The 12,183-nt window shown below is 38.6% G+C and overlaps 1 protein-coding gene across 1 annotated transcript; it reads left to right on the top strand.

Moving 5' to 3' along the window:
- The first annotated feature begins 5,931 nt into the window (after positions 1–5,931).
- Positions 5,932–7,313, top strand: LOC111694628. The gene is made up of 4 exons (XM_023463480.1): positions 5,932–6,197; positions 6,273–6,387; positions 6,458–6,765; positions 7,172–7,313. Exons 1-4 carry the CDS (start codon positions 6,169–6,171, stop codon positions 7,311–7,313), a joined length of 594 nt encoding a protein of 197 aa, XP_023319248.1. The 5' UTR covers positions 5,932–6,168.
- The last annotated feature ends 4,870 nt before the right edge of the window (positions 7,314–12,183 follow it).

Below are 12,183 nucleotides of genomic sequence, written 5' to 3'. Positions count from 1 at the left end.
GGCCATTTTAGGGTTTTTTTGAAATTCATGAAAAATCACACATATTAAAATAATTCCTGGATTAAAGTAGAATGATTCAAATGTAAAAGTTCCCAGCAACTTTTTTGTTGGAAATTGTCCAAATTTTCAGAAAAAAAATATGCCAAAGTGATTGGAACAATCTAGGTAAATGTAAAGCAAAAAAACTGCAAAAAAAACATAAAACAAGAAATCTACTCGAGTTCGAACCGGACTTTCATTTCCTAAACTATGTAAAAAGCTTCCCAAAGATGTCAACTAATGCCTGATAAAGTTTTGTAATGGGCCTTAAAGTTTAACTCAATGTAGACAACAATGTGTGGCGAAAAACGTGCAAAAAAGGTCAAAAATAGGCCCAAAATGCCTAAAATCACCAAAAACAGCCATTTTCAGGCCTTTTTTGCATGTTTTTCGCCACACATTGTTGTCTACATTGCGTTAAACTTTAAGACCCATTACAAAACTTTATCAGGCATTAGTTGACATCTTTGGGAAGCTTTTTACATAGTTTAGGAAATGAAAGTCCGGTTCGAAGTCGAGTAGATTTCTTGTTTTGTGTTTTTTTTTTATGTTTTCCCACTAGTAGGTATTTAGGTGGCTCCAATCACTTTGGCATATTTTTTTTCTGAAAATTTGGACAATTTCCAACAAAAAAGTTGCTGGGCACTTTTACTTTTGAATCATTCTACCCTGATCCAGGAATTATTTGAATCTTTGTGATTTTTCATGAATTTCAAAAAAACCCTAAAATGGCCATTTTCGGGCCCCTGAAAATGAGTGATAGATGGTCCCAAAACTTCTAATAAAATTTGGGGACATTTCTGACATCGGGAACAGCAAGTTTTTCATATTTGCAGAAAAAAAATTTTTTTGGCCATTCGATTTTACAGAGAATCGGCCATATCTAGAAAAGAAAAGAAGCAAGCGCGAACTCGAAGGTGTGAATATGTTTCGCTCTATTTCTCCATCACTGGCTGGGGTAGAGAGAAGGCGACTGCACATGGCAAGTTTGTTCAAGCTCTCTTTATGTCGCGCTCGGCTGAAAAGCGTAAACATTGGTATCTGGGCGCTCGCTGCGACGTTTCGGCTATATATGGCTCGATGTCTGCGTGCGTGTGAGAGAAAAGAGAAGAAAAAGGAGCCTCGGAGAAAAATCTCATCCGAGGCGAATGTACTTACCTCGGCGAGAAATACATTATAATGCGTGTGCGATGTATATTATAAAGCGATGCTGCCGCTGCTCGCAACAGTTTTTTAAAGACCGCCTTTAAAAAGTAAACGCGTCGTTCGGTGGTGGATAGCATGGTATGTAGCAATAGTATATATATAGGTAGTATAACGCCCAGGCGCGCGTGTATCGCATTTTACGCCAAGTGCAAATACCATATATATACGGAGCTCTCTCTCTCTCTTTCGTCGCGCGCACCGCCGATGGAAAAAGAGCGAGTGAGCTAAAGGTACGTATATATGTGTGTGGGTGTGTACGTGTGCGTAGAGTAAATTGATGTTGCTCTCGGCTGCTGCTGCTGCGTCGCGATGTGTTCGATGTAAATACGAGGCTAGGTATATACGTAAGATGCGCGACTCGTGACGCTCTCTGGCTGCCTGCGTGGGATGCTTTATACAGTAGTAGTAGTAGTAGTACAGTAGTATAGCAAATACCGGCAGCAGCATCAATGCGCCGTGAGCTTGCGAGCGAGCTTGTGCCTATGTCTATGTGTGTGTGTGTGTGTGCTGGCATGGCGGTGGCTCGGCTCGGCTGGCGGCACCCTGTCTACCCGGACCGAGCGCGTGCGGATCTGCACGGAGGCTCGTTACCTAGCGACCCTCTCTCTGCTGCTGCCGCTGCCGCCGCTCGCGCGCGCGTGTATTGATCTCTCTCTCTCTCTTTCTCTCTCGGCTTTTCCCCTTTCCCCGGAAACCACGTGACTCTCTCTTTCTCTCTCTCTCTCTCTCGCTCTCTCTCGCGTTTACCATTACTCCGACGCTCGTGAGCGAGAGAAAGAGAGAAACCAAGCTATATCTGCAATCATTTCTTCCTCCATATATATACTCTGCAGTATTAGTAGTAGTACTAGTAGTAGTAGTGATGGTGGTAGTAGTCTTCTTCTTAATTTCCTTTATCTGCGCCTTGCACTCACTCTGTCTTACTCGCACCGTTTTCTTCCCCTCTCTCTCTATCTATATACATACACACATTTTAGCAATATATATATGTGCGTATGTATGTATGGCATCGTCGGATCCGAGCTTTTCCTTTATCCTCGCGCTTACTTCCCCAGTTTGCAGCCTCTCCCTCTCTCTCTGTCTTATGCTCGCGCTATTGCTCACTCACTCTTTCTCTTACTCTAACGTATATAATACTTGCACACACACACACAGCATACACACGCATAGATCGGTAAATATAATGCACGTTATATATTCTCACACGCGCACCGTCGCCGCGCCTATGTACCAAGCTCGAGTCTCTTTCTCTCTCTCTCTCTCTCTCTCTCTCTCTCTCTCTCTCGAGTTTTCCATCAAATTTCTCATTTCTACGCGCTTAGAGCGAGTCATCTGTTCGTTCCTTGTCTTTTCCTCTTTATACCAAAGAACCTCCCCGCCACTCGTACCATACGGCCGTATATACTTGCTCTGCTTATGGAACACTTGCTACACAGCTCGCTCTCGATTTTCTTTTCTCTATTTTGTTTCTCTCGCTTACTTCCTCTCTTTTTCCGCTTTAGCCGGGTATTATAACGTACGCGCGATGACGTCGACCAAAGACTCAAAGCGCTCGAGAGCTTAATGATTTTATATATACCTTATACGCGACGTTAAAGCCACATATATATATATCTGGCCGGATTTTTCCTTCTTTCAGTCTAGCTGCTGCTGCTGCTGGCAATTCTGGCTTGGCACGCACTGACGGGCATGCGTTTCGTGAATTTACGCGTGGCTAACGGCAGTAGCAGCAGTGAGCAGCAGCGAGCCGAGGTAAAAGCGCTTTAACGGCCAAGCGTGGAGCTTAATATATAGAGAGAGAGATTTGTACACGACTCGAAATCGGAACAAAGGCAGAAACTTTTTTTACTTCTCCTTCTTTCTCTCTCTCTCTCTCTCTCTCTCTCTCTCTCTCTCTCTTTCGCTGTTGCTGCTTTGTTATATTATTTTATTATTACATTATATGCCTTCGCGTGCATGGAGCTGCTGAAGCGGCCGGCGAGTCCTCGCCGCCGTCGACGACGACGTTCTCGAATATTCAAATGCCATATACTGACAACAAGATAACAGGATTACGTTTTGCTTCATAATACATTCTACCTTTTCACCTCTCTCTGTGCAGCAGCAGCAGCAACAGCGGTGGCAGCAGCGACGTCCTCCTATACCTACCGTCGCTGCTCTATGCTATACGCAACTTTGCAGAGACCCAGAGCTTCTCTCGCAAGCTTCGTCACCCACACACACACACACACACACATACATAGCCAGGGAGAGACAGAGCAGTCTGTGCAGTTTTTTAATTTTACCCTGGCCGTTATTTACGCTGCGAGCTTTGGATACACCGCCGTTGCTCGCATAAATTTTGCCCAACTCTGTCTGTCCGTGTGTGTGTGTGCGCGTACCCGCGTGGTTATGAGTTCTGCGACTGTCTTTCTCTCTTAAAAGCGCGAAGCTCGTGCGCGTCTTTTGCGTACTTATTTTGCAATTCGGACCGTCGAGCTCACTCTCACTCTCTCTCTCTCTCTCTCTCTCTCCTTGGAGCCTCGGCGACTGCTTTTAAAGCATTTAATTTGGCAATGAATATGTATATACTACTTTTCATGCGGACATCCTTATAAATGTAATTTAACTTGATTTTAATCAGATTTAAAAGGATTAATGTAGAGCCCTATTCGTTTTCCATCAAGAGAAATGTGCGCTTAATTAAAAACAAATGCCATCTCGAAGCCCGCGCTGCCCCCAGCCCCATCCCTCTCTCTCTTACCCTCATCGCCGTGTACACTGTACATGGGTACTACTACGTGCGGCTGTGCGTGCTCTTGCCGCGGAAAAGTTTAATAGCCCATTTCGATTGAATTCGACGCAATTAATTCCCCGAGCTTTTTCATTCGAACCAATCACCGTCAACTTGGCGCGCGCTTTTTTTTTTTTATTTCAACTCTCTCTCTCTCTCTTCTTTTCCTTTATTCGTGTTTCGCTTCATTTGCCTCGCGTTCTCTCGGCTGCGGCACATACGCGATGACGACGACGACGACGACGACGAGTATTTTATACACGTACAGAGAGAGAGGCTTTATTTCATCTTTTTGCCGTGAAAATTATTTCGAACTCGAGCGCACTAGAATTTTCCGTATTCCGTGTATATTTATTGTAAAGTACCATCATCGAATTGATATTATCAGTCTGCTTTTTTTTTCATTCGATACTTCGTATCGATGTATATATTTTTTATTCAACTTTTGACTGAAAAATACATTTTACTGCTCGTTTGGTCTCGTACTCGAGCAACGTCCTCACTATGCATTCGTTTGTCATTTCGAGGCTTATTGAAATCTGCAATGAAATATTCTGTTGCATAAAAAATAAAAACTTTTTTTTAAAAATAAAAGACCCTTACGGATACTTAATTCGTGTCGCGTTTAGCCGTATAGAAGGCAAAAGTTAGTTTATCTAAAATTTGAGTACACGAACGAGAAAGCGGTAGGAGTGCCTTTCCGTTTTTCCTCTTAACTTTTTTTTTTTCTTTTTATTCTCGTCACTTCAGTTTACGACCAGAGAGTACTTCTCTCCGTCCGTAGATCTTTGTGAAGAAAAACGAGAGATGAGTCACAGTTCAGAGCAAGAGAGAAAGAGGAGGAAGCACAGGCAGAGAGTGGCTATGGTCTGGTTCCACCTGTTTTCCCGAGTGCTCATCTCTCTCGTACTGCACGCGCGTCCTTTGAAAGTCAGAGTCTAATTAATGGGGTGGGTGTAGTGAATTTTCTCTTGCCATCCTCGAGAGTAGCGCAGAAGCTAGACTGAACGCGCTGGTGACGAGCGCCCCTCGCTTACGTACACGTACACACGTACACATACATCAAACCCGATGTAGAAAAGATCAACTTATTTCACTGCAATGAAATGAAAGGAACCTTTTATATCTATTAGAGTCTATATTTCTTTTACATTTTTTCCCCCCATTCAGATAAATGTATTCCAAGATATTCTTATAATATGCCAACGACAGAGTAAAATTAGTACTAGTAGATAGATTTTTTAATGATATTTGGAATTTTTACTTAAATATACTCAAAATAATACTAAAAAAATCGATGAAAATGTATACTTTGAATACATTTTAATTATTAAGGAATTGTAGTTACTACACTTGTATCAAGAAAAGTTTATTTAAGAACATTGCCAATAGATCGGTAAAGAGGTCCCTTCTGAAATTATGATGTTTTCTTTTTTTATGTATAAATGCTAGTGAAAGACGTTGTCCCAATTTCAAAATAACAAATTCTTCTGAAAAAAGTTGTTGGTTCTTTTTTCTATTTTCAAAAATTTTCGATCATGTCTTTTCTATTGTATTCAATTTACGGAGGAAAAAAAGAGATACACGAACATGATTTACAATCGTGATTTATAAAAATCATATTTTTTGTTGAATAACCGAAGCAACTGTCATAGATTCTACCAAGCCATCCGATACTTTGATAACTAATTAAACTTGATAATTCTTAGTGTCATGTATGTAATTATTGACTGTATTGATGTTGGTTCAGAGATATATTTCTTTCGATTGAAATCAGTTTTTGCATATATCTCACGTGTATGTCAGCAAATTGTGCGCCTGAACGAATGCAATTTTCATTACTATTTCGGTGTAGTTTCAATGGCAGGCGTGTACCTTTATACATCGCAGTACATTACTACGACGGCCAGTCGATGGAATAGAGGTAGTAAATATCGCCGAGAAGTTATCACAATCGCGAAATCACCTCATTAATATACGAGTTGTGTCGGCGTTCAATCACTAGCTAAGAGCTAAATTCCTTCCAGTAAGCAAGTGTTTACAAATTGGTAAAGTCGATATGCAGTGAGGTTGGCTATTCGAAACATATAACCTCGAATATTTTTTCAGTGCATATCGTGAAAAATCACAGTAATTATATAATCAAGCGAATGATGGACACCAGAGAGGACATAGTTAGGTATGGTTATTATTGTTCATGTCATATTTTTTATAGCGATCGACTTCTCAAATATTATTGTTCTCCAATCTTCAGGGTAAAAGAAGATCCGAATGATACTTGGTCAGACGTAGGTGACAATTATTATTTTGATTCGGCGGAATCATGCGTAGCCAAAAACTTTAAAACATTCCCGTTTGATAAACCATCAGTGAGTTTAATGATTTGAATCATATTCTGTTTTTCCAATAACTAAAATTAGTATCCAATTTTTATTTTAGGCAAATCACATGAATGGGGTTATGGCGTTACAGAAAAAGTTAGATGAAAAAATATTCATTGATTTAGAGTGCAGGGATGTTAAACTTAATATGAAGTCTCTAACAGCTATCTGCAAAACTGAGGATCAATGTTGTATACGTATTGTAAAAATGGAAAACCAAATGGAAAACAAAAAAGAGTTGAATGATAGAGATCTGATAGTTTTGATAAAAAAACAGTTTTACTATGATAACAATTGCCAGTTTCAAGTTAATTCCCGATTGAAGTTTGACAAACATAAGGAGGTTAGAATATTTAAAAAAACTATGCATAAAAAATTAGCAAACAAACAAACGCAACAAGGAATTAGACGATTTGAATGTGAGATTTGTCAACAATCATTTGGACTAAAAGGTAATCTCAAATCACACACAAATACAATCCATGTTGGTAACAAACCTTTCGAATGTGATATTTGCCATAAATCGTTTGGAAGAAAAGATAACCTGAAAATTCATATAATTACAGTACATTATCGTAGCAAACTCTTTAAATGTGACATTTGTCACAGATCATTTGGACAAAAACAATACCTGAAAATTCACATGAATGCCGTACACGGTCGGAACAAACCTTTCGAATGTGAGATTTGTCAACAATCATTTGGACTAAAAGGTAATCTCAAATCACACACAAATACAATCCATGTTGGTAACAAACCTTTCGAATGTGAGATTTGCCATAAATATTTTGGACGAAAAGGAACCCTTAAAGCTCACCAAATGGTGGTACATTATCATAGTAAACCCTTCTCATGCTATGTTTGTCAGAAATCATTTGGACAATCAGGTGTCCTCAAACATCATGTCAACGTAGTACACAATCGTAGCAAACCTTTCGAGTGTGACATTTGTCACAAATTTTTTGGACAAAAAAGTATCCTCAAAACTCATATAAGTACAATACATGATCGTAGCAAACCTTTTGAGTGTGAGATCTGTCACAAATCATTTGGACGAAAAAGTACCCTCAAATGTCATGTGAATACAGTACATGATCGTAATAAACCGTTCGATTGTAAGATATGTCACAAATCATTTGGACAAAAAAGTACCCTCAAAACTCATATAAGTACAATACATAATCGTATCAAACCTTTTTAATGTAATATTTGTCAGAAATCATTTGGACAAAAGAGTAACCTAAAATGTCACATAAATACAGTACATAATCGGAGCAAACCCTAGGAACGTGAGATTTGTCCGGAGACGTTTAGGCTCAATCAAGAGTTCACATGAGTACGTTATTGCAAACAATGTTTCTCATTAAAAAATAAATAAAGTATTCAATAAAGTATTTCAATCTGTCATTATTTTGTCGTCATTAAAACAGGATCAAAGCTCAATAACAGATCTTTGAAATTAGTTACAATTTAGTCCGCTTGATGCAAGATAATCTTGCTGGTAATTAAGTACAGCAAACATAGATTTCTGCTGTAGTTGTCTTCACTTTTATTATTTAATACATGCAAGTATCAGACATACCATGATCCAGAAGTAAGTTAGGACAATAGACAAATTTTTTCAATTCACATTATACAATTGTCCTCTCAAAGTTCTTTGAATTTTTACAATGTTGCAAAAACAGGTTGATATTATCAGTCAATTTATATAATATTTCATATTACATGTTTCTTATTGTATAGATGTAGAAAAAATAAAAATTGGACGCACGCCCATGCAGGTGACCGCATCTGTCAAAGGCAGACAGATAAGTTGACATTTATAAAAATTAGCATTACAGAGGCTTAATACAAATTCGTTTAGATGTTCGCCTTAAAAAAGCTGCATTGTAATCGGTTGCAGCTTTGAAATTCTTTATATACATTTGCGCTTTATTTAAATTCTATACATTATTTAGTGTCGGATTAGAAAAAATGCAGCCCCCACGTAAACTTTCGTTTGCCTCTCACGCAATTCGAAAACTACTATAAGAGCTTTTACTAATAATAAAAAAATATTCTTTGGTTTAAATGAAATGAATGAATAATTTCAAGTTAGGTTTTTTCATATAGAACTTTTTGTTATTACCGACGACGTCTCTCGTAGCAATAAAAATTCGTCTGTCAACAAATTGATCTAAATTTTTCACTAGCACGTGTTTGATCGATTCGGGATTGCTTATTTCGTACGATCGTAAGATTTATTTTAAAAAATCAGTAGCCAAATATTTGCCCCATTCACAGTTCCAAACAAAACATGAAAAAACTCTCTGCGGTAGATCGTTGCATATTAGAGCTGCAGGTAGCCAAAAAATTGATTGAGATTAGTAATTAGTAGTACGCAAAATGTGAAGATACCACAACGTCAGTATGTACAAAGGTGAAGGTCCGAGGTTAAAGTAATTCAATACCATTTTTATTAAAATTTTAGAAAAACACCTATTCTCACAATTTTCGTATACCTAACCTTTTCGATCATAATGGGCTACCTCTTGGTGTCTGATCACAATAAATTTTTGCCCAAATTTTTTTCGCATTTGTCATGTGCGAAATCTCTACGACCATCGTGTGCTGTCCTTTGATGAACTATCAAATAATCTTTTCGTCCAAATTTTTTCTCGCACTGATCGCATGCATAATCCTTGCGGCCTTCGTGCACTGCCTTTTGGTGCATATGCAAATGAACTTTTTGTCCAAATTTTTTCTCGCATTTGTCACATGGAAAATCTTTCCGACCGTCATGCACTACCTTTTGGTGTCTGAGCAAAGTCGATTTTTGTCCAAATTTCTTGCCGCACTCATCACAAACGAAATCTTTACGACCTTCGTGGACTATTTTTTGATGTTTGATCAAACTGCCTCGCTCTCCAAATTTCTTGTCACACCTGTCGCACGCAAAATCTTTACGACCTTCGTGAATTGTATATTGGTGTCTGAGCAAATTCGGTTTTTGTCCAAATTTCATCTCACACTTGTCGCATACGTAGTCTTTACAACCTTCATGGACTGATTTTTGATGTTTGAACAAATCCGATTTTTGTCCGAATTTTTTTTCGCACTTATCGCATGCGTAATCTTTGCGACCATCGTGTACTGTTTTTTGGTGGGTGAGCAAATTCGGTTTTTGTCCAAATTTCTTTTCACACTTGTCGCATATGTAGTCTTTACAACCTTCATGGACTGATTTTTGATGTTTGAACAAATCCGATTTTTGTCCGAATTTTTTTTCGCACTTATCGCATGCGTAATCTTTGCGACCTTCATGGACTGTCTTTTGGTGTGAAAGCAAATAAAATTTGTAACCAAATTTTTTCTCACATTTGTCACAAGCGTAATCTTTGCGACCTTCGTGTACAGTCTTAAGGTGGGTGAGCAAATTTTGTTTTTGTGTAAAACTTTTTTCGCACTCGTTGCAGACGTATTCTTTGCGATCTCCGTGTACTGAACTTTGGTGCCTGATTAAGTTTTTTTTTTGGCTGAATTTTCGCTCGCATTTGTTGCAAACATAATCCTTGCGACCTGCGTGGACTGTTGCTATATGCACGAGTAAATTCTGTTTACTTGCCGATTTCTTCCCACAACTGTCACATAAATAATTTTTGAAGACTTTGATGGTGAAATCTTTACGACCTTCGTGTATTGTGTCTTTGTGTCTGACCAATTTCTGCTTGAGTACAAATTTCTCTTCACACTTGTCACAAGCGAAATCTTTCTGACCTTCGTGTATTGTCTTCAGGTGAAAGAGCAAATGATGTTTAAATCCGAATTTCTTCTCACATTTATCACATTCAAAATCTTTGCGACCCTCATGGACTGTCTTTATGTGTAAGAGCAATCTCTGTTTATTTCCAAATCTCTTGGCGCATCTGTCACATAAATAATCTTTAAAAACTTCGTGAAATATTTTATTGTGCTTGAGTAAAGTTGATTTATTTTCAAATTTCTTTTCGCACTTGTTGCAACTCAAATTTTTCCGATCTTTGTGTACTGATATTTGGTGTCTACTCAAATGACTTCGGAACTCAAATTTTTTCTCGCACTTGTCACATGCGTAATTTTTTTCGTCATTATGAATTGTGTCTCGGTGTATCGTCATATTTGATTCTAGTGTAAATGCATCAGGCCCAATACCACAAACATATTGTTTGTTGTCTGAAACAACAATGTCATGTTCACTCGAATTATTTCCCGAGATAAATTCCTCGGATTTCTTTTCGCTTTTATCCATTTTAGTGTATAGAATTAAGCAATAGATCCTTATGTTTAGTAGCACGACAATTGAATGAGTAAAATTTATCTTTTGGTATTAATATTTGTTTCATGGAAAAAGACAACATTCAAACTAATTTGTTTTCACTATAAACATGATCATTGTATCGCATAACGATATCAAAATTGTTTATAGTCATATTGTTTACAATCAAGTTATCGTTTCATCGGTTTATACTGTATATAAGGATTTTCATCTTCTATAATTTTCTTAAATTTCAAATAAAATGAATTCAATCATATATACGAATATTATTTAAAATTTCCTTCTTCTACTTTTCAATCGAACTTTGAAGTATTCGAGTTATGCCTCGTTAAAATTGATTTTTCGACTAGTTTTCAAAGATATCGGGTTAATTGAAAAATAAAAGAAAATGAAGCGGAAAAAAATTTATCGAGATATATAACATCGAGAAGTTGCACCGACGATGCGTAGAACCAGAGACAATGGAGGGTGGCAGAGTATATACTAGAGAGAGACTGAAAAGTTAACGGGCAACGTTAACAAGCTCGGCAGTGGCACAATCCTGGCGTGTGATTACAAAGTTAGACAATTTTCCAGCCTCGTCATTCAGCCGCTGCACACGCACACATACACACCTACGCACACGCATGAGAACGTGCGTACATGTACAATATATAATATATAGTATATATAAGCCTGTATGGAGAACGAAAGAGAGAGAGAGAGAGAGAGAAAAGTAAGAGCGCGCGCTGCAGTGAGCGAGGGTGTGCAAAAAAAGGGTTGCGTTAAAGGCTGTCTTTAACAGGGCGTGTCGGTGGCTGCGGGTCAAAAAAAAAAAAAAAAANAAAAAAAAAAAAAAAAAAAAAAAGAAAAAAAAGATAGAAGACTACGTAGAGAGCTCCTCCTCGTCGTCGTTGTCGTTGTCGTTGTCGTTGTCGTCGGGTGAATGAAAGTCACACGGCCCCACGCAGACTTTCGAGCCTCTGATCCTGAAGTCCTCGTACTCTCACCCTCTCTCTTTCTCACGCGCATACACTCGTATCCAGTGGTATATAAGCTTGGCAAAGTGACCTTCATCTGAATTTCTATGTCGAGCAAAAAGCGGCATCGTAGTCGAGCTTCTGTGCTGCAACGCGCAGCCCCTCGACGGGCGCGCGCTAAGTCGAGCTGCGTATAAGGTGTATATATATATAGGTGCAGTACACGAGCAGTGCAGGCTATCCCTATGTATATATAACGTGCATATTTCAAAACTGTGCGAAACGTGCTAACTCGGCTTTATGCATAAGACATGCTCGCGCTTATTATTTATGAAGCGCCACGGCGCGCTAGAAATCGAGCGCATGACCTCGTGTTGCATATATCCAAGACAATTGCGCGCCGCTTGACTTTTTGCCCTTTCATTATGTATAAAATACCGAGCGACCGATGACGAGCCGTGAGATAGTACAGTAAATGGCACCCACATCACGGATTTGTTTTTTACCTCGTGCACATTTAAGCCCTAGGCA

Source organism: Trichogramma pretiosum, unplaced genomic scaffold, assembly GCF_000599845.2.
Source record: "Trichogramma pretiosum strain Unisexual culture from Peru unplaced genomic scaffold, Tpre_2.0 scaffold109, whole genome shotgun sequence".
In the NCBI taxonomy this organism is placed as follows: Eukaryota; Metazoa; Arthropoda; class Insecta; order Hymenoptera; family Trichogrammatidae; genus Trichogramma; species Trichogramma pretiosum.
Note: the sequence above shows the minus strand (reverse complement) of the source record. Positions and strands in the feature narration are given on the sequence as shown.

Excerpts from the sequence above, each read along its gene's own strand:
- LOC111694628 (XM_023463480.1), top strand. The coding sequence starts at position 6,169 with ATGATGGACACCAGAGAGGACATAGTTAG. Across the intron at positions 6,388-6,457 it reads TCCCGTTTGATAAACCATCA|GCAAATCACATGAATGGGGT; the intron begins GTGAGTTTAATG and ends TTTTTATTTTAG. Across the intron at positions 6,766-7,171 it reads AGAATATTTAAAAAAACTAT|ATTTGCCATAAATATTTTGG; the intron begins GCATAAAAAATT and ends TTCGAATGTGAG.